This window comes from Ambystoma mexicanum, chromosome 2p, assembly GCF_040938575.1.
Source record: "Ambystoma mexicanum isolate Mex_15411 chromosome 2p, UKY_AmexF1_1, whole genome shotgun sequence".
NCBI classification, from domain to species: domain Eukaryota; kingdom Metazoa; phylum Chordata; class Amphibia; order Caudata; family Ambystomatidae; genus Ambystoma; species Ambystoma mexicanum.
Window position 1 is genome coordinate 762,202,392 of NC_090923.1, and position 23,570 is coordinate 762,225,961.

At 43.6% G+C, this 23,570-nt stretch overlaps 1 protein-coding gene across 1 annotated transcript in view; it reads right to left on the reverse strand.

Annotated features, from left to right (window-relative positions):
- Positions 1 to 23,570, reverse strand: part of LOC138567790 (olfactomedin-like) — a 187,653-nt gene that overhangs the window by 160,424 nt on the left and 3,659 nt on the right. The window contains exon 2 of the mRNA XM_069646282.1: positions 16,377 to 16,529. Within this exon, the coding sequence (XP_069502383.1) occupies positions 16,377 to 16,529 (153 nt within the window). The remainder of the gene's footprint in view (positions 1 to 16,376; positions 16,530 to 23,570) is intronic.

Genomic DNA, 23,570 nt, shown 5'->3' on the forward strand with positions numbered 1-23,570 from the left:
AGGGAAGAGAACACCTCCCTCAGAACTACTCTGACTGCACCTGAGGTGGCCAGCAGTCGACGGGCAGAACAGCAGATGGGGCAGCTGACACACAACATCTCTGCTGAACTCCATTCAACCCGGGAGCAGATCTTTGCATCACATGAGGCCTAGCAGGCGGAACTCCATGCAACCCGGGAGGAGATCCATGCGTCATGTGAGGCCTTGCAGGCGGAACTCCATGCAACACGTGAGGTGCTGCATGGGGACCTTTGTACCATAATCATGCAGAATCAGACCTATCAGGCCCTCATGCTTGCTGCCATTGAGGAGCATACCATGGCTATGCATGGTCAGCCTCCCTTGCCACGCTCACCTTCTAATGTTACACCAGAGGGTGCCGACAGCGGCAAGAGCTTTCCCACTATAGGCTAGCCGTGCAGGCCATGAACCCATGAAGGTTTTTTTTTTTTCTCAATATCCACGCATGTGGGTGTTGAGGTGCACCCTGCACCTCCTCCCTCCTGGGTGGTCCCCCCACCCCCTGACCCCCTGGTCCTCAATGGCCATTTTTCTATTTTTTTATTTATCATTTTCTTGTCTATTGTGCATTCGTGTAACAGTGTGTTGCTTTGTGTGGCATCTGTAGGCATTCATGTGTATTCTGGCTGGCCCCATACAGGCTTGTCTCGTGTTTGTGTTTGTGGCTTGGGCTCCAGACACATATGCCACTCCTGCTTCCCCTTTCCATGGGCTTGCAAGTAGGGAAGCGTGTGACAGTAACTTACACAGAGGCATTGGGCTTCCATCATTTCTGTGGCCAGTCTGAAGTCCAACCTGTGTATACACTCCTTGTGGGGATTCATGATTGTTTGACCAGTGCATGTTCAGCATGCATTTTGCTTTGGATATTGGTAAATGTGTATTTTTTAATGTTACATCTTCATGTATTACCTTGCCTGTCTCCATCATTGATACCCTTCAAGCTGTATGCATTACCCTGCCCCCTTTAGCTAGCAGAGACCCACTCAAGATAGAAGGGGTCCATGTGGTGGCTTTGTCACATTGAGGCATTTGTGCTATTGTGATAGATGACTGTCTGACATTTTCACTGTTGGGTCCTGTGTTCATGATGTTATGCTGGTAAATAGATATTCCTGTGTGTGGTTTTATTTTCATGTGCAAGGGGGATTTGTTTGTGACCTATTTACATTTGTCAGAGTGCACTTTGTGACAGTTGTGTCATGTGTTGTGCATTTATTTGTGACTTTTTACATTCCACGGAGTGGTGTGTCGGCCTGGTGACATGGGTTTTCGCAGGGTTTAGGTGACATACCAGTATTTGGATGTGCTGTTTTGGCGTCATCATGTAGGTGATCAGAGGGTAGGCACTATCCTGTGGGAAGGTGATAATGTTTGTCATTAGATGGGTGTGTCTATTTGTCTGTGTGTGACATGCATGTGCATGTGCACAGGCATTTGTACTCACCAATGAGCCATGTGTTGCCATGCCTCCCAGCTTCCAGGTCCCGCTGTAGGGGTGACATTCTGAATATGAAACTATCATGGGTGGACCCTTGGCATCACATACAACCTGCATGTTGATGGAATGCCAGTGCTTGCTATTGTGATAGATGTGCTCAGTGGCCCTAGGTGGACATAGGGCCACATGGGTGCAATCAATGGCACCAAGCACTTTGGGGAAGTCTGCCATACCGTAAAAGTCCTGGACCATGGCCTGCCTTTCTGCATGTGTTCTGGGCATGTATATGTGCCTGCGGACTGAAGGGCGTGCAGTCATGATTGCCAACACCTGGTGTTGGTAGCGTGACTGTGTGGGCTGTGAGACACCCCCAACTATGGCAGTTGTCCGCTGAAATGACCCAGTGGCCAAAAAATGCAGTACATTGAGCACCTTTTCCAAGGGGCTCAGTGCTTGGGAGCAACGAGTGGGTGATGTGAGGTCATCCTCCCACTCAGTGACCAGGTCCAGGACGGTATGAGGTGGAAACCTATACCTGCCATAGACCTGATAACCAGGCATCCCAAAAAGGCTGGTCCTGGGTAAATAAATGCGGGCCCTGGCTATCCGTATCCTCCTCCTGGGGTGTCCCACGATCACTGCTAAGAGGAATGGTACATTCAACGTGGCTGTATACGTGCGTTTGTTGTTTGCACGCACTTTTTATGCATTGTTTTAGGTGTGCGTTGATGCTTACGCCTGCTTTTGCGTGGTGTATGTTTTTCCGGGTTTGCACATCTTTTGTCGCGCACCGGTGAGCCCTATTTGATTCCATGAATACCTGTTGTTTGCGTATGTGTTATTCCCCATTCCACGTGTTCCGCCCCCTTTTTAAGTGTGTGCGCTGGACGGTGTGCGCCTTCGCTGGCCGTATCACGCAAGGTGTTTGTGGTGTTGCAGTGACCTGTTGGACCCGCGCAGATTCAATGCAGGTCTCAGGTAAGCCACGCGCAATGTGTTCCATGAATACGTAAACGGGTGCAAGTGCCCGTTTTCAGCGCACATTTATTCCATGAATCACTCCGAACGCATTCTCCTTCCTCCAAACAATTATACGATTTCTTTCTTTACAATTAGTATTTTGTTACATCACAAATCCCTGCAGCTAATGTTTTCTCTCATGCACCACAAGTTGGCACATTCAATTACAGGAACAAAATCTACTTTACAGTAGTCTAAGAATTCTAAGACTTTTACTTGAAAACTAGTAGTTTGTCTCAATGCAACAACTCACATTTTCTCTCACCAATCACAAAGGTTGGTGCACACAGTACAACCACTAAGGCCCAGATTCATGGCATTTTTGCACAGTTCAAAGTGACTTTGGACTGCTGTAAAGTGATTTTGCACTGCTGATACAAACCCTGGTTCATGGAACAGTGCAAAGTGTATTTTTGCAGTGCAAAGTCAGTGCAATGTCTTTTTGTACTGCAGGAATGACCACTTGCACTGACTTTGCACTGCAAAATACACTTTGCCCAGTTCCTTGAATCAGGGTTTGTGTTGGCAGTGAAAAGTCACTTTTCAACAGTGCAAATATTCAATGAATCGGGCCCTAAGTATAATCTCTGTATAATTGTATGCATTTTTCTTCACAACTAGTATTTGTTCTTGTCACAAAAAGATGACACACTTAATTACAAAAAGTGAATGTGCTCTTGAAATAATTCTGGGATTTTCTCCTTGCTTCCTTGTTGCCAACAAGAAATATCACATGCATGTATGATATGCAGGGTGGTCACTGGCTATCTCTCCTATGCTACTAGTCACAAAAAGATGGCCTGTCCAGTTTCCTCTCCCTCATTTAAAGCCTTTTTTAATTGCATATCCCTCCTTCAACTAACACCTATTTTAATGTTCTACTTCTTCAACTAAATCCTATTTTAATGTTCTGTCTCTCCCTCAGTTAAAACTTTATGTCCCTTTCTACCTCTGCTTCTACTACTTTGGTGACCCCCTGCCTCTGCCTTTTAGACTTATCACACATTTGAACTGGGTATGCCTGGCCTATACCATTTTACCAAATACATTATAAAATCTCTTTGCCTGAACCTCAAATAACATTTAGGAAAGATTGAGTTGAACGAATCAGACAATATTTGAGTGACTAAAAGTTTCCCCAGGATTCCTCTTAAATCCTGCTACTTTTTCCTAAATACTTATTCCTTTCTTTAGAGCCAATAGGGAAGACCTAGAATCTGTATGTGAGACTAGCCTGCAGTCCACGAACATGGACAACTTGTTGTGCAGTCCTCCAAATCTGCACACTATTTTATTGTCCCTAACTTGATGTTCAATGGTTCGAAAGTCAGCACCAAAAGCAAAGAGGAGAGCAGGCATCACTGATTCATTCCATCCCAAGTCTGAACATCTCAGTCGGGAAACTATTGACATTTACTTTTTAAATATCATGCTGATAAATCTGAGACCAGAGTCTCATTTTTCAACTATTAATAAGGGATATTGACAATGAGTTATACCTAAAGCATTCTTGCCATCCATGGACACTAAGAGGCCTGAGTGGCCATCTTGTTTGGATAAGAACCACGGAATATCGCTTGCTATCTTGAGGAAAAGGGAGCATCAGAATCGGTGAATGGTGCTCTATCTTCAACAAATAAGCAAAGAATAAGGTCTAGCTTCTCTAGGCGTTGTGCCTGATTCTTGTGTCTTGTGTCAAAAAACTTGACCTCTTCCCATTGCTGTGACCTGCAGTGTGCCGCAATGTTCCTGTGTGTCGCTGACACTCTACAATGCATTCTTTTTTTTATACTTGATTTAATTGTGCAAAAAAAGAAACAATGTTTACAAGATTGCTCCTGAGGATTAATCTTTCAGTCCTTAAAAGAATGGAAAAGTCCCAATCGCACCAGCCTCTGCTACTTGAAGAGGGAAGAAAGGGGCGAAGAGGAGGGATAGTTTGATCTCAAATTATGCAGTCCGTTTTGTCCAATTCCGGGCGTTTCAGTAGGCCGAGGCTTTCATAAAAGCATGTCACTGTAATGGTCCATTTGATGTTCTCTCCACTCATCAAATTATTCCATTTCCCCTCTCTGTCCAAGAAATCGAATTTGCCAAATAGGTGTCCCAGATGGAGACTGCGGGCCTCATCCACCCGTCTGCAAGTGAGGAGCAGATGTTTAAGAGTTTCAATTTCGTCTGATTGGCAAAAGAATCGGCAGAGGCTGGTGTTCACTTGTTTTTGCCTCGCTAATATCTCATTTGTGTTTAAGATATTCAGGTGAATGCGCATACAATTTTTACGAAGCTTCTTGGAGGGGCACTTCAACAGGTAGGCTCTCGTTTCATTGATTTTAGCGGGTTGTCCGGCCGGTTCTTCATGGATTTTACTAGTTGTACTTCGTCTATTGTTTGTATCCAGTCTCTCTCCATCACTCGCCTCTTTACTTTTCCTGGATTACAAATATGGTCGTCTAGGGATAGGCCTGCCCAGTCAAGGTGTTGGTTGATTTTCTCCTCCCATCGTTGGAGCATCTTAGACGTGCCTGCTCTAGTTTCTTGCTCCATTGCTTTGAGTATCAATGATGAATTTGGCCAGAGCGTCTTTCGATAAAGCACCAATTCATTTCATGTTACGATGGAGTTTATTGACTGCAGTGTTAGTTCTTTCCTTATGACCGCTAAAGGAGTGGATTGTGGTAGACTTAGTACTTTGCGTCAGTACAGTCCTTCTACTTTCTGCCAGAAGAGTGGTGAGATGTAGGGCATTGATTCCACCCCATACGTTAATGTGAGGATGACTTTCATCCTGTAGAATGTCAACAGGGGTGCTACTGAGAATCGGCCATACTTCTTCAACAGTATTCTGGTTTGTGTTGTTAAAAGGCGTAATTTTTTCAAGATGGTTTCACACATCCGGCTTTCTTTGGTACTTTTACTCGGTATAACTCTGAGGTACTTAAACTCCTCGACAATTTCCAGAGTTTCATCTCGTACCTTCCATACGAAATTCACATTTTTTACTCGTGCCTTTTCCCAGGATCATGACTTTAGTTTTTTCTTGGTTAATTTGTAGATGGTTTGCTTGGAGATAGGAATCAAGGTTAGCAAGTTGTCTTTGTAAGCCTATCAGTGTTTGGTCCATCAAGATGATATCGTCTGCATATAGCATTCTTGATATTCTCTTTTCACCTAGTCTTGGAGGGAATATGCATACTTTTGCCTCGAGATCTTTGTAGTCCGAAGTGTATGCGTTATAAAGTGCTGGGGCAAGACGGGCACCCCTCCTTTACTCCTCGTTCGATTTTGATCCAAGGTGACAGTAGACCCTACTGGTTCAGGCATACACACATTGTCGTGTCAATGTACAGATCCTTCATGGGATTAAGGATTTCTGGTGGGCAGTTATGATTTTCTAGTTTTTCCCACAACAGAGTTCTGTCAACACAGTCGAATGCCTTTGTTAGGTCAATGAAAGCCATGTAGATTTTGGGATGGCCCTCAACAACTTTGGCTTTCAGAGTACTTATGGCTAAGATGTTGGCGGTTGTTCCTGAGTTTTTTACAAAGCCTGTTTGTAACGGGTCAGTCATTTTGCTGAGGGTTACCCAACCTTGGAAGCTTTCCAGAATGAAAGCAGCAAAAAGTTTCCCAATCGAATCTAATATTGATATGGGCCGGTAGTTGCTTGGGTTGTCTCTCGCACCTTTCTTAAAATTTGGCACAACTATTGCCTTCTTCCAAGACGGGATGGTTGACGCTGTGTTACAGTTCTTGAAAACTTCTCCCACAAACTTGGACCAGCTTTCCGCCTTTTCTTTAAGATTGAAGTTGGTAATGCTGTCTGGTCCCACCACGCGTAAACCATTGCGTTTTTTTATTTTATTGATAATTGTTTCTTCATCCGTAGGGACCTTCCATTTTTCTTTTGTAACTATGGAAGAGGATGATGGAAATTTCAAGGGGGCTTTGTAGAGTTGTTCGAAGTGTTTAATCCAGCTCAATTCACCCACTGCGTTAGTCAGCGGCTGGTTCTCGCCCTTTATTTTCCCATTGATAAGTGACCAGAAGTCCTTTGATTTCTTGCTGCAGGTAGTACGCAGCATCAGTTCGGCGTCGTCTTGGTTTCTCTGATGTTTATTCTCTCTAATCTACTGTTGATATTTTTTTGTAACTTTGTTTGATTCCACTATGTCGATTTCCAAGCCTGATTTATTTGCTTTTCTTTTTAATTTTCTAACAAGCTTCCTTTTCTCCACCAGTTGTTTGTTAAAGGCATGGGTTGTCGTTGGTGGCCATTGAGCATCTTTTTTTGCAGGCTTTTTGTGAACTATCAAGGCTGATGAGTAGTCTGTTATGTTCTCAGAATTGTGTCTGCCCCGACTCGTGCGCTCTACGTATTCTTTCGTCAAGATGCTGATTGCTGGGCCTGAGAGTCGAATACGGATTCCCTGTGTATCAGTTTCTAGGGATGAGAACGCTCCTCGATCTTCTTTTAAACTTGTGTGCCACTCATAAAGTAGTAAGTTGTGATCGTTATTTTTTGTTCTTCGCACCTTAAAGGACGCAAAATGTTTTTGGAGGCTTCTAGACATGTGGATGTAGTCAATAGCCGCTCCTTCGCCATTTCTTTCCCATGTTGGAATATAGCTTGGCTTTGCGTCATTTATCAGGTGAAGGTTGTGCAGGTCTCTGGATTTCATGAGGCTGGACCACAGAGCGGCCCTTCCTCATGACCTTCTCTTACCGGCAAGTAGGTCGATGTTCAAATCCCCTGCAATCATTACATGTTTGACATCTTCTTCTATTAGGGCTGCGTCAATTGTCAGCTCAAGTTCTGTCAAGAACTGTTTGTTTGATATTCGCAGAGGGTTCCAATAGGTGTTCAGAACCAAGATCGTTTCTTGCATCTCTTTTTTGGAGCTTGAGGCAGGGGCTAACTAACTGATTATCAATGGCAAGATGATTCAGATCTTTTAATAACCTTTGTCAAAGTCAGGGTGCTTCCTGATTTGACAGCTGTTATTATTCCTGACCGGGCTCTTCCTCTAAGTCCTTTCTGGGACGGTGAGCGTGCCAACTCAAATCCGTCCAAACAGGGTTTTTGGAGTAGCCATGTCTCCTGCAAGCATAGTACGTCAAAGTCCGACAGCAGCACGTCTGATCTTGCGGTCAAATGTGCAAATCCCTTTATGTTCCAAGATGCCAATGTCGGTATAGGTGTAGTGTCTGATCCAAGGGGGTCCACATCTAAACCCCTGGTATCCTTATATGGTGGCTATTTTGCTCTCATCCGGTTGACTTACTTCTTAACCCAATCACTGTTTTCATTTGGGCTTGTGGGCACTTGCCCTCCGAAACACCAGCCTTGTTTACCTTTGGAGGATAGACCAGTTTCAGTCGTTTGATGAGATCTCTTTACAGTTGATTTGTCTGAATAATCCCCTTTCCAGTGAAATCTTTCTACTGGTTGGGGAATCTTTTCTTTTGTCTGTTCTCGTGACTATGTTTGGTCGTTGGTCGTCCAAATCCATTCACTAAACTTCTATTTGATAAACTAGATAAAATGGGTATCACGTATACAAACTATGCAGATGATTCAGAAATACTCATTCCAATCACTGGATGCTATGATACCAATTAAAAAAATCTAAATAAAATCAACCTCACTATCCAGGCCTCAATGAATTGGCTCTCAATGAATTGCGTCTTAATGATGATAAGAACGAGCTGATCATAATTGGAAATACATCTAAACTAAGCAATCTCCCACAGAGTACAAATCAGTTAACATTGATGGAAATACTATTATTGTCGCCACCGAAATAAAAACTCTTGGGGTCTACATCGACTCTTCCCTCACTCTGAATAGACAGGTTAACGCCATAGTATCCTCGGCAGCTCACACATCTAAATTGATAAGAGCCAGCAGACCTTTCCTCACACCAAACAATTCTATCACCTTGGCCAGAGCATTGATACTTTCCAGGATTGATTACTGAAACTCGCTATTCGCTAGAACTAGTACTAGAAATATCAAAAAATTACAAATTGTACAAAACAACGCCATCAGAGCAGCTCTAAATATCCCCATCAACGAACATATCGCCTCCTCCAGGAGAAATATCCACTGGCTCCCTATCCATGATACGATCAAATTTAAAATCCTCACACTCACCCATAAATCGCTCAAACAAGGCACCTGCCTATCTTTGCAATCTGATTAGCAAAACCCAATCCATTGAGCATCTTTTATTGCAGGCTTTTTGTGAACTATCAAGGCTGATGAGTAGTCTGTCATGTTCTCAGAATTGTGTCTGCCCCGATTTGTGCGCTCTACCTATTCTTTCGTCAAGATGCTGATTGCTGGGCCTGAGAGTCGAATACAGATACCCTGTGTATCAGTTTCTAGGGATGAGAGCGTTCTTCGATCTTCTTTTAAACTTGTGTGACACTCATAAAGTAGTAAATTGTGATCGCTATTTTTTGTTCTTTGCACCTTAAAGGACGCAAAATGTTTTAGGAGGCTTCTAGACATGTGGATGTAGTCAATAGCTGCCCCTTTGCCATTTCTTTCCCATGTTGGGATGTGGCTTGGCTTTGTGTCATTTATCAGGTGAAGGTTGTGCAGGTCTCTGGATTTCATGAGGCTGGACCACAGAGCGGCCCTTCCTCGTGACCTTCTCTTACCGGCAAGTAGGTCGATGTTCAAATCCCCTGCAATCATTACGTGTTTGACATCTTCTTCTATTAGGGCTGCATCAATTGTCAGCTCAAGTTCTGCCAAGAACTGTTTGTTTGATATTCGCAGAGGGTTCCAATAGGTGTTAAGAACCAAAATCGTTTCTTGCATCTCTTTTTTGGAGCTTGAGGCAGGGGCTAACCAAGTGATTATCAATGGCAATATGAATTCAGATCTTTTAATAACCTTTGTCAAAGTCAGGGTGCTTCCTGATTTGACAGCTGTTATTATTCCTGACCGGGGTCTTCCTCTAAGTCCTTTCTGGGCCGGTGAGTGTGCCAACTCAAATCCGTCCAAACAGGGTTTTTGGAGTAGCCATGACTCCTGCAAGCATAGTACGTCAAAGTCCAACAGAAGCACATCTGATCTTGCGGTCAAATGTGCGAATCCTTTTGTGTTCCAAGATGCCAATGTCAGTATAGGTGTAGTGTCTGATCCAAGGGGTCCAGATCTAAACCTCTGGTATCCTTATATGGTGGTTATTTTGCTCTCATCCGGTTGACTTACTTCTTAAACCAATCGCTGTTTTCATTTGGGCTTGTGGGCACTTGCCCTCCGAAACACCAGCCTTGTTTACCTTTGGAGGATAGACCAGTTTCAGTCGTTTGATGAGATCTTTTTACAGTTGATTTGTTCGAATAATCCTCTTTCCAGTGAAATCTTTCTACCGGTTGGGGTAGCTTTTCTTTTGTCTGTTCTCGTGACTATGTTTGGTCGTTGGTCATCCGAATGCATTCACTAAACTTCTATTTGATAAACTAGACAAAATGGGTATCACGTATACAAACTATGCAGATGATTCACAAATACTCATTCCAATTACTGGATGCTATGATTCCAATTTAAAAAATCTAAATAAAATCAACCTCGCTATCCACGCCTGAAAGGCTCTCAATGAATTGCGTCTTAATGATGATAAGACCGAGCTGATCATAATTGGAAATAAATCTAAACTAAGCAATCTCCCACAGAGTACAAATCATTTAACATTGATGGAAATGCTATTATTGTCGCCACCGAAATAAAAACTCTTGGGGTCTACATCGACTCTTCCCTCTCTCTGAATAGACAGGTTAACGCCATAGTATCCTCGGCTGCTCACACATCTAAATTGATAAGAGCCAGCAGACCTTTCCTCACACCAAACAATTCTATCACCTTGGCCAGAGCATTGATACTTTCCAGGATTGATTACTGTAACTCGCTATTCGCTGGAACTAGTACTAGAAATATCAAAAAATTACAAATTGTACAAAACAACGCCATCAGAGCAGCTGTAAATATCCCCATTAACGAACATATTGCCTCCTACAGGAGAAATATCCACTGGCACCCTATCCATGATAGGATCAAATTTAAAATCCTCACACTCACCCATAAATGTCTCAAACAAGGCGCCTGCCTACCTTTGCAATCTGATTAGCAAAACCCAATCCACCAGACCCACTCGCTCTTTCTATTCTAACCTGCTCCTCACCCGAGATTCAGAAGGCAGGAAGCGGGAGGCTCAAGCTTTCCAGTGATAGCACCAAGACTGTAGAATGCTCTTCCCATTCAACTTAGAAATGCAATACCCTCTGGTCATTCAGGAAATATTTAAAAACCCTACTTTTTAAATCTGACATCTCACTACAGACACCATGCTTCGCAGCCTGCCACCCCCGTGCTGATAACAGTGCTGACACCAGGACAAACACCAAGTTTACCAAGACCTTGTAATTCTAGCTGCCCCTTGTCTATATTCCTTGAATGTGCAGCGGACAAGTATTCTTACTGTGTAAATGTATTGGAACTGTATTTTTATGAAAATAACTGTAACCATATTCTTAAGTCTAGTGCCTAGTTGCCTGTGGGCTTTGTGCGCTCTACAAATGTTCAAATAAATAAATAAATAAATAAATAAATACATAATAACTGAACTAAGCACAAACCCTCTGTTGCTACATTCACCATTGTTGGCTTAGTTTTCACCATGCCAACATATAACTTGGCAACCATGGTGGTGTGTGTGACAACCATAGCTGAGCATGTTTTGGCAGATTCTACTCAGATGAAGGTGATGCAGAAAAACCACAATTTTCATGGATATTACTGCTAGTACGGGATGTGGATGGAGGTGCATTCAAGAGGCAATACAGAAATATTGGGAGCACAGCTTCAACCAATGTGATACCCCCTTTGCTTCTGTAGGGTTGAGGGTAGATAAAAGGGCTCTGTAGAGGAGGAGATGTGTTATACAATACTCTATAGAATTCCTAGAGGAGGGGTGGTTTGTACCATAGCCTGTTGTTGAATGGAAGAGGGAGCTGTGCTACCAGCTGGTGGGTGAAGGGGCTACTAACACAGTGGGCAAGAGAGTTCAAGAGCAGCATGGTGCACACATTGGCGGTGTCACCAATGGTATAAAAATATCAACCACAGCAAGCCACTTCCATCACTGCCACCCACCTTCTCAGTCATCTGACCCATGAAGCGCGTGTCAGCTGAGGCTTTCGCTGCCACTTTCTCACCCCCTCCTCTCCCTTTGGCTGACTCTCACCCTGACACAGCCCTCTCCACGCTCCACGCTCCACTCTGCTATATCTGATAATCTTGATATCTTTGCCCCTGTCATGAGAATCCACCTGAAGCCATAAGCCAAGTGTAACTCCTGGTACAACTCAGACCTCGTCACCCTAAAACGCAAGTGCAGGGTGGCCGAGAGGAAATGGTGTGCTTCATGTACATCCTCCGACAAACTGGCCTGCTGCCTGCTGCAAAGGCAATACCGGCTCTCCATCCTCACCAAGAAGAGAGCTCACATCCAAGCCCGCATCTCTGAGGCATCTAACAACTCGGCTGAACTCTTTAAAATCTGCAAGGAACTGGCCAATCCTGCCGCAGTCTCTACCTCTCCTGTCCCTTCCCAGGCCCTCTGCATGGCACTGGCTTCTCACTTCATCTCTATACTCAGGACATGTTGTCCTCAATCTCCTCCTATCCCCTCCCTCCCCCTACTCCCTGCTCTTCCTCTGGCCCTTCTGCAGCCACCACCCCTCCCTCCTTCTCTGCCTTTCCCCTTTTCTCTGCAGATGAGGTTTCTAAACAAGTCTGATCTATGAATGTCTTGTCGAAACAGGTTCACCCCTGTTCCTCCAAAACTATCAAGGACCACATTGACTCCCTGGTTCCTGCACTGGCTGATTTTTGCAATCACTCCTTCACCACTGGAGTCTTCCCATACCCCCTGAAGCACGCCCTGGTGCACCCTCTTCTTAAGAAACCCTCTGCCAACCCCTCCTGCCCGGCTAACTATCGCCCAATCTCCATCACTCCCTTCCTGGGCAAGCTCCTAGAAAAACTGGCCATCTCCCAACTTAATCTCCACACTGAATCTGTTGGTTGTCTTCATGACCATCAGTCTGGCTTCAGAGCTGCCAGAAGCACGGAAACTGCTCTCCTAAATTTCCGTGAAGACCTGCTCTCCAACCTTGACTACAACACCCCTTGCATTCTTATCTTGCTTGATCTCTCTTCTGCCTTTGACACTGTCAACCATGCCATCCTGCTCAACCGTCTCCATGATTACCTGGGTATCACTGGTCAGGCTCTGGCTTGACTGACTTCTTTCCTCTCTGACCGACCCTCCCAGGTCCAACTTGGGTCCTTCCTCTCTGCTACCTTTTTCTCTACCTGTGGTGTCCTCCAGGGGTCTAACCTCTTTCCCTGGCTGTTCAAGCAATAGCTAGCACTCCTTGCCTACCGCATCGCCGCTCTCTGCCCCAACTTTCAGTGCTATGCGGATGACACCTACCTCATTTTCAGGCTACCCTCTGCCTCCTCCTCTCCTTCCCTCATCTTTGACTGTCTGTCTGCTATCCAGGAGTGGTGTGCCACCAATGACCTCTGCCTTAATGCCAGTAAGACTGAGATTCTCCTCATCGGCACACCCGCTCCCCCCTTCCCTGCAGCTCTCTGGCCGGCCACTCTTGGCCCTCTTCCTGCTCCCACCTGCAAGGCTAAAAACCTTGGGGTCATCTTCGACTCCACACTCTCCTTCTCTCCTCACATCACTGATGTCTCTAAGAAGTCACACTACCAGCTGCACCTCATCAGAGGTATTCTTACTTTCCTCTCCTTCCCCGAGAAGCTCACTGTCTCCAGAGCTCTGGTTCTCTCTAGGCTGGACTATTCCAACAGCCTCTTTCTAAATCTGCCTGCTTCTACTCTCTGCCCTCTGCAACTTATCCAGAACAGGACTGTAAGACTGTCCTTGGCCACAAGCCCAGGGATCGTATCTCTCCAGGACTGAAATCTCTGCACTGGCTCCCATTGGCTGTGAGGATTATGTTCAAAACCCTATGTATCATCCACAAGGCCTTCTGGGGCCTGAGGCCTCAATACCTTCAACTCTCTCTTCCTAAATATCTTCCTTCTCGAGCTATTCACTCATCTGCCTCCAACTACCTCAGGGTCAGTCGCTTCTCCAAGAAATGAGTTGGTGGTAGATCTCTTTCCTCGGCTGGTGCCTCCCTCAGGAACAGCCTCCCTGCCTCCCTTAAACTTGAGGAGAACCATCTCCAGTTCGGGAAGCTCCTCAAAACCTTTCTCTTTGATTCTGCTTTTTCTCCTACTCTCCTCTGCTGACCTGCTAGCTGTTACTGGAACTGCACTGGCTACCTGGACACCCTCTGATCTCGGGACCAGGTCCCTCCCCTGCCAGCATTTCACACCTGCACTGCCCACCTGGCAACCCCCGCACTTGGGGACTGTCTCTGTATCCCTACAGTCCCCCTCCCAGCCCTTGACACCTGATGTCTGCACTTACCCATGCACTTGCCACATGCTGGCCGCTACTTACTTATTATCATCTTTGCCTTGTACTGCACTGTCCCTGCCCCCTTCCCACGCACTTGCACAATCTGAATGACACCTGGCCTAGTAGGATCGTTGCCCGTACTACTTTTGTTCCCCTCCCTTGCCTCGTCGCACGTTGAAACACTTGTGTATAGGCGCGTTATAAATGCCATATCATATCAAGAGGCTGTTCCACCACTGACATAAGTACAACCAGAAGTAAAACTAGAAGTGGTAGCAGTACAGGAATATCAAAAAAATAAATGCTGAAAGTAAATTTGACACATGACATGCAGAAAGTTATGGCTCTCTACTTGAAAATGTCCATTATCTGCTCTTGTGTGGATGCAATGAGGGGAGAACATTGGCTGCTCACCATTCATTACACCCATTCCTTCTTCCGGAACAGTCACTTCTAAAATTCGGTGCACTTAAGGCCTACACTATTGGTTTACTGACAGGCCATTACGGCCTGCATATGTGATTGCGCTGCAGCAACAGGAAAATGTGGCCCTCAGTTCTAAAGCATGCAGAATACTAACTCTGAGCCTCATGCACGAGATTGCTGATGTTGTTATATCCTAGATTTTAATTGTAGGTAATACTGGGGAGAGGGGCATATTACTTACCAGAGTGGTTGTTTACCTGTTTTTAAAGATACACCATACAATCATTTAAGAAGAATATTTCTCATAATTCAGAGATTTTCTTTAGTTATATGTACTTTCATATACAATGGGCACACGCGGACACTTTTTCTGGGCCGTGGACGTGCGCAATGTTCTGGACATCCCAAGCCCCCTGATGTGGCTACTAGGTATGACCTGTGACAATGCCCTTTGATCACTTTACTCTATGGGTAATGATTTACCCAGGACCATATCAAAGGGCCGCTTTGCCTGGGGCTTGACCTTTGCACATGTTCTGATCTATCCCAGGCCACCACAAAAGTCCACATGAAGACCTGCACGCAAAAACTCAGCATGTGCTCTTACTCAATGTACCTAATGGGCATGGATTCTGCACCCATGCACATTTGCTACTTTGCGTAGGCAATTACCTTCAGCTATGCTACAGGCACTCCTGACCCATATGATGTGAACACTAAGCATAGCATGCTAGGAACCTCAAACCACTTTTAGTGCCCTCTGTGAATTTGCTGCGGCCACGCCTAGTGTCTCGCTTTGGCCAAGAATTGGCCTTCAGCCATGCCCTGTACACCATCATTAGCAGTGAAGGGTCTGCTGGCTACAAATAAGTCTGCAGACCTGGTCACACAGCCAAAGTAGCCATAGTGGGTAAACCGGATACCATTAGCCTTGCATACCCATTCACCCAACTGACCTTGCCACTGGTACTGGTTTTAGGCCATGTGCAATGGCCACTTTCCCTGGGGCATGACAAAAGTCCATGCTCTGGACACCCCAGTAACCCTGGTGGGTAAGCAGATAGCTGCGAGCCCCTGAAAGCAGTTCATGGGTCTGAGCCTTGACCAGAGGTTCAAGGTAGGATTGGGCTGTGACCATGGTTCCAGAAAAAACATTTTGTCTAAATTCTAGGGTATATGAAAACACTTTGTGAAACAATCTTCCTCTGGAATGTGTCTCTTTTTTGCAGCACAGAGACCGCAAGAGCCCGCTAAAAGCCAACAAATAACAATGGTGGTCATTTGGAGGTAGAGTAGCTGTTTTTCAACTAGCAAAACGGCCAATCAGTAATGTGAACACAGCCGTGTGAATCCACAAATAATTTTGGGCAAACCCAGATATCCCAAACAATATTTTGGCCACTTTTGGCCATATTTACAACAAACCACTGGACGCATTTGCACCAAATAGGCAAAAGCATGCTTCTCTTGGAAGTTTGGTGTCTAGACCTTTGGACCGTAGGTGAGAGCAATCTTTGCCCTATAAGAAAAGTGTGGGAAATGCATGTTTTGGGACCCCCCTTATACCTCCGACTTCCATAAATGGAAAATCACAATATGTTTCAGAAACATTCAGAGTTGGGTTTATATTCCTTTGGGCCAAATTTGCCTTTTGGTTATATCAAATCACGTTATTGCGTTTGTTATGTTCCCAATGCTGGACAAAGAAAATAACACTACCTCAACTAGCTTCTGTTTCCTGCATTGTTGAGAACATATTAAGTTAATCACCCCCATGATGAATAGTAATGTAATTGACATGGGGGGAAAGATGACTCAATTTAAATTCGAAGAGTTACTCCTGCAGAGTGCTGAAGCGATAGGATGTAATTTAAGTTCTGTGAACTCCCACTTAACTCAATAAAACTATGTCTAGCTTTCTGATTATGTGATTGAAGCTGACCTCTTACCTTGATGATTTCCTGCTGGACGCTGATGGTCAGGTTGTGTGCAGTGACTTCCAAGGATTCCATCCTATGTGCGGGGAATGTGTTGTCAGGTAGAATGATAGTGCAGAGGCAAACTCCATTCTCATCCATCACTCCAGTGACGTTCTCTACATCCTGGGAACACAAAGAAAGAATGGCCAAGTTGATTTAGAGGTTATGGGTGCAATAGAGCACCCCTTACAGAGGTGAGCCACAGAAAGGAGATAGCAAGATTATCCCTAGGATTTCGTTGTTGGAATAACTGATACAAAAACAACAGGAACTTCCCAACACACTTACTGCATCACAACTTATAATGAATAACTGTCAGTAGACCTGCGATAGTTGACTTTTTGACATCTCAACGACAATATTGTGTATCTGAAACCCACATACCACTCTTTGAAACAATATTGTGTATCTAATACCCACATACCATTCTTTGAAAGGGGAAAGGGTATGCCCCATGACAATGAACATCTGCTTGGCTGTTTATATATCAGCAAATCATATTTTAATTTGTAAGTATATCTGAGGATTAGGAAGACAAGTAAGGAAAGAAACCTGTAGACGTCCACAATGTGAAAGGAGGTGTGTACATACAACCATTAGGTGCTGATCATTTCATTCAGTGTATAGGTATATACTATGGGGCAGATCCTCATAATAGAACGCAAATTAAAGAAGCGGAGAGGATGCACTTTTTCATTTGAGTTCGTTTTAGAAATGTGCTGGTCACCTTATTCTCAAAAGTGACCTGCACACTTCTTTGGGGCTGTGCAGCAGTGCAAAATGTGATCACCACACACAGTAAGACACACACATCACGGCTTTCTACCTGTAAACATGCAGCCTGGCATCAATCCCTATTATTTGCAACATCATTTCTTCTTCCTTCCCTCTTTTCCTTCTTTAGTACTATGATATAATGTTAAAACAACATGTTTCATTGCAATGCATATGTAATCATCCATGATATATGCCTACCTAACTGTAACAACTCACAATCACTGTATTCATGTCACTCACACCAACCAATATACACCTGGTTTACACCACTCTGTATACACACAACCTTGTACACAATCTCACTTACAATGCAACAATGTCTTATTCTCACCTAAACTATAAAAATTCACTGTCCAAAACACTACACTGATCACCTCCACTCGGGTGATTATTTTCCTAAACTGCATATGCATCACTCCTTGTTCTGTCACTGCAGCCTTGAAAAAGACCCATATTGGGTCGAAACACGTGTTGGCTGAGTGTATTAATAAATCACCAACAAATATAAAGCAACAAGACTGGTACAATTCTTTGTAAAATCTGTATGCAATCATACAAAGAGTCATTACTTCAATGAACCGTCCGGTTGATATGGTTCTTCAACCCAAATTCACTCTATCCCTCACCAAGACAGAAGAGCACTGTGTTACATTCGTCCCTCCTGATCCCCCCGATACTAGTGCTCATCTAGCCCCCTCACACCGTCTCACGCCTTCCAGGCACTCGGCACTCAGCACTTGGACACAAATAATACGCAAAGCCAGAGGTTTGGGTGTAAAAGCTGTAATGTTAACACACACACCAGGCTCTGGAGGGCTGCATCGACTCTGCCCCCTCCCAGGCCTGGCTCATATTTATGTACAATGCAAAGCTACATATTAATCTCCTCCCATTAGTTGTACGTATTCATAACAGTTCATTTCTCTGAAGAGAGAGAATCCAGTACATTTCATAACTGGCTGGCTGCTTCTGCTTCTGCGAGGCAGTCTTGGGACTTGAGCCAGCAGCTTGAGCTTCAGAGCTGCGTACTTCTCAGAAGGGAGGGCTGTTGATGCCCATCTTTCGAGGCCTGGCTGGCAGACATTCCACAGCTAGCTCAGCTGGTTGTGCTCTGCTGGTTCTCTGCAACATCTGCTTTCATTGTTTAGATGTTTTAGGCCAACCTTATGACAAATCATTAGGCCAGTCTTCCTGCTTCAGATGTGATGTACCTCAACCAAAGGAAAGTGCAGAATCAGAAATTTGCCAGGTAACACTGACTTGTAAGAAGCCCCTCACCGGCAGCAGATTCAACTTACTTTCATAAGATCAATGCAGTAATTTGCGAATTCTAGTGCTCTACCCACCCTGCGAAATTGGTTCTGGTTAGCCACTTTGCATACATTAGTGTTGCGAGCGTGCTCCAGATGCCAATGTATGACAGACTCCCTGCATGCACGTTGATGCTGGGAGTTTTGGGGAATAGAAATGCAAGTGTGACAGTAGTGGTTCAAATCGCTGTAGCCAGACATAAAACATTGGATTACAGGATTAGAAATGACCCTGCCATGCATATGGCATCGCTCAGCACCTGTTCCCAGCAGGCGCAGGGGAATTTGTTTATTTTCTGCAAATTTTAATACAGATCCGTTTGTGATTTCGGCATTTGCATTGGAAAGGGGATGAAGGGTATTTGTATATAAATTCCCTTTCCGAATGGGGCGCACGTTGTTTTGGTGCAAGTGATGAGATGTGCTTCTAATGCATTAGCAAATCTCATCACATGCACAAACAAAATGTTTTGAGAATCTGTGAGACATGTTCTATTATGTCAAGAATCTGTTAATAAAAATATATATGCTAAAAAATAAAGCATACAAATGTGGTGGAAGTATTGGACTGTGTAGAAAAGCTGGATCTGATTTTGGATTCTTACCCAGACTTTCCATTTGCCCAGCCTGTGTTCATCTCTGTGTAAGATTGACTTTCCAGTGCAGAGGTATTACCCGAAGTGGGTAAAGGCCTGTTATTTTGAGACAAAGAGTGTCATCATGTATATCCTGCAGACATGCCACCATCACACTGAGGGTACTGTATCTGTACAGGAGTGGTGAGGGGGAAGTAGATAGGCTATGGGGAGTGCTGTGTTTCTGGCAGACTTTGTGAAGGACCAGAGGATTAGGCTTCAGTGTATACAACTGTGCATTTCTTTTACAACTATTTGTGTAAATTACTAGACTTTGTGCATAATCTAACAAATGTTAAGGTTCAGCAGCAATACCAACCAATTTAGCATGCAACATTCAACTTTGCCTTGGTGCTGACAGAAGAACAAGCCAATTGTTTTAATCTGATCATGACCCTACCAAGAAGTAAGGACAATTTGAGAGACCAAATGAGTGTCATTTCATCATTTTGTTTCCAAAGGTACTGGGTTCTCAGATCCTGCCTTGACAGGCTATATTCCTCTGATGAACTCTAATGACAGTGACGTATGTGTCACCAGTTGCCTTTTCCATTTTACAAGATGCCCAATCAAAAAGATGTAATACTGTGCCTGGAATAGTAAAAGGTTTTGTTATCTTCTGGCTCCGTCTGGACAGTATTTTACTAATCATATGCGCATAGACTTTCCCAGAACACAGGCATGTTAACGTGCTAATATCTATAAATAATTGTAAATTGTTTAATACATTTTTATATTGGCTTTATGTGGTTACACAATACAGTTAATCTTTTGCCATAAGAAATGTCAATTAAAATATATATTTTTTTCCTTCATGTAATGTCTTTTGTTGACAATGATAAATTGTTTCTTTTATTCCACTGCCCCCTCTCTAATGTTATGGAATATTTTTCCCAACAGTTTCACGAGGGCCAAGGTCAGTGGAATTTGATTTCCCAATAAATGTTCACTCCACCACTCTTCGAGTGTCCACAAGCCATAGATCTTGGTCACTTCCGTCATTAAAGACAGTCTGGTTTGTTTCATGACTGAACAGGATAATACCAGATGTTTTAATGTTTCCAATGTGGTTTTGTCTTGACACAGTCTACATTTTGTTGCAGAGTTATGACCTTTCCTTCCACTTAGAATCTCTCTGGTCGGAAATACATTTAAACAAAACCTCATGAATTGGTCCCTGTAGTACCAGTGCGGAAACAGTTTTAGGTATCTTGGTAACAAGTTAAATTTCCTTGCTTACAGGAATGGCTTCCCATAATATTTCATAGACTGACGTTCTTCCTGCGTGTTTATCCAATCCTGAGTATATAACTTCTTCTTTACTTTGTCCCGGTTGATGCACAAAGTTAATTCCGATTCGTCCAGGTCTGATATGATAGTTTGGCATATGATAAGCCATTCTAACAATGTTGCATCATTGTTGTTTAACAGGGCTTCTCTTAATGCCACGACACTCCCCCCGGTCTTTGTGTCGTCAAGACATTTTCTATAGAAACGGAGGGATTTCCAGATGACAATGGTTTTCTTAGCCGTTGGGCCCAATTCCATCCATATGGCTTGGATGGGGGTACTCTTGGATAGGCGAAAGGTGGTTTTCCAAAACAACCCCTCGATCTTTGACCAGTATTTCCACTGAAAAGAGAATGAAGTTTCGGCTCCGTACATCAGTACAGGTAGCAACTTCGTGCGATAAAAGGTAATTAATGGGGCGATTGAGAACCCACAGAATCTTTTCATTAGTATCCGCCCTTGGCTCTCTGGGAGTCAAGCCTATGGTATCTCTTGTGCTTATATTCAAGCATGACCCCGGATATGTCAGCGATCTAACTTCCGGGATTTTACTTCCCATGAAGTGCCACGTAAATGCTTTTTTGGTGTTACGTTTCGTGCCATGTTTAAAGACCAATACCATTGACTTTGATGGGTTGATTTCCAAGTTGTTTGTTACAACGTATTTATGCAGTGCATCAATCTATCTCTGTAGTCCCACTGGGGTTCGGTCCAGTAGGACTACGTCCTCTGCAAATATCAGGTGCCTGATCTTCTGATGGGCAATTTTGGGTGGGACGTAACTTATGTTTCAAAATGTGTCCTCCACGTCTGATATATACAGATTTAAAAGTTTGGGTTCCAGCGGGCATCCTTGTTTGAGTCCCTTGTTGGTTCTAATTTCTTTGGTAATAAGGCCCAATCTTTCTAATCTAATGCTTATAGACGTCTCTGAGTAGAGTTCTTGTATAAATTCTGATATTTCATTAGGATATCGACATTTCTGTAGTTTTCCACACATTTTGTTACAACAAACAGTGTCAAAGGTCTGAGAGAGGTCTATGAAGGCCATGTAAAGCTTCTTGTTTTTTGCTTCTTTCTAATTGGACCTTCAGGGTGTTGATGATGATGATTAATTAATATTGCAAGCAGGCTTGTTTTAACATTTTACAATGTACTTATATTAATTTCTAAGAATCGCTTCCAGTATATGGTAATATTGAAATGTACACTTACATTACTGATTAAATTACATTATCAAAACCTAGAATAACAATGCAAATGATTTTCTTATAGAAGGTTATCATTTCAGGATGGGCAGTCAGTACATTCGTATTGCTCCTATTGTACTCTTTAAAAATACCCTCTAAGAAAGGGGAATGGGCCAAACAGCACCAAAGAGGGTCCAGACTGTGTTGTATAACATAGAAAGGGAATTCTGGGAACATAAGAATGACCACAGACCTATATATTTCACAAAGGTGTATGTGATAAAAGGCTGGTATGCTTGAATCACTTAACATCAAAGTGTGTGTAACCATAACTAAAATATACTCATTCAGAACGTATTTGGGTGTGAGGATAAAATACTGCTGCATGCCACTCCATTTGGGATCCAGAATATTAGAAGAAGGGGGATATGGGGTCCACAAATGGAAAGTATGCTTCCCGGTAAACATGCAAATATGACTTTTTCAACACATTTTTCGTAAAGCAAGCCATGTAGTACCTTTTTTCCACTCCTTGGCCCCTTATGAAACGAGTGTTGAAAACTAGAAAGATCATTTGAATTAATGGGCACTTTAAGGACCATCACTGCCAATTTACATGCAGCACCCACTGGGGTGTCCGGGCCCTTCTATGCATGTGGTTGCTGATGGCCAAAGTATAAATAAGTGTCGTTTGCATATGCATGGAGAGGCTGGCTGAGAGTGCAAGGCTCTTTTACTGCTTGCAGTTGCTCTTTGGGCGTCTGGCGTTCTGTGTGCAGACCATTCAGGACACAGGAATCCATGGGCACTTTAATCGTCGCCTTCAATGTTAATCATGAGGCCGGCCCCCTAGTGTTGGCTTATAGTAGTATTGCATTGGAGTTCAGCTAGGTGGGAGATACAATGAGAGGGGGAACAGCTTTTGGGTGTTGTTTGGTTATTTGTCCACCTATTGACTGGATATTGGCATGCTAATCCACATGGCCAACCCCCCCTCCCACTCCCTACTCCTCCCAGTCCAAAACACATCCTCCAGGGATTCACTTGAGCTAGCTCTAACAGCTTCTTAGAGCCACTCAAATTAATCCCTTGACGGTGTAAACAAAAACCTTTGGCCTAGCAATGCTATTTCTAATTAGTCTTCTGAGTGTTGATAGCTTAACCGTGACATCTGTGTAATAGAAATGTCATAAACAATGTGTGCCTTCAGACACTTGATTTATATCTGTACATTTCACAGAAATCCCATCAAAACAAGCATTGAAAAAGTCAACAATGTTGGCTTGTGTAATGGTAATAGACAGAAATATTCCAGGCAATGCTATCATACACTGAAGCACTATTTGTTCAGCTGTAGCCATCATATGTCCAGGTAATTCCTATGGCAATGCTTGACAAATGGCAATCTCATTCCTACACAAAAGCCAAAACTGTTGGCTTTGCTAATACTTGTTTCCTTTGTCCTAGCTATGTGTTGGCTAAGTGGAACCTGAGAGGCATTCTTCAAGTTAATGAACATACATAATATATTTGTGTTAAAATTGAAAGGGAGATGAGTGAACCAATTTTCCTGAAACCGCTTAAATCTGCCATTCTCTAACCTAAGTAATGGGAACATTGGGAAATGCTTGCGAAGGACTCATATTCAATCAGAAAGACGTACATAACATAGGAGCATCAATCGATCTTAAATCTGGAACCCGTTCATCTATCTCTCCCCAAAATAAAACAAGGAAGCAACATGCTGTCAAATCCTATGAAGAAACCTCAAATACTCACTGGTGGGGTTACGAGTCCCTGCACTAGGGCCACTGAAAGGAAAAGCATGAGCAGCATCTTGGCCATTTCCTCTTCAATGTAATGACTTTAGACGCCTAAACGCTTTTATATAGTGGCACACAGTGGGTATGTGTAAAGCCACCCGGATAACATCTGGTGCACGATTAACTGTAGCCGGACATA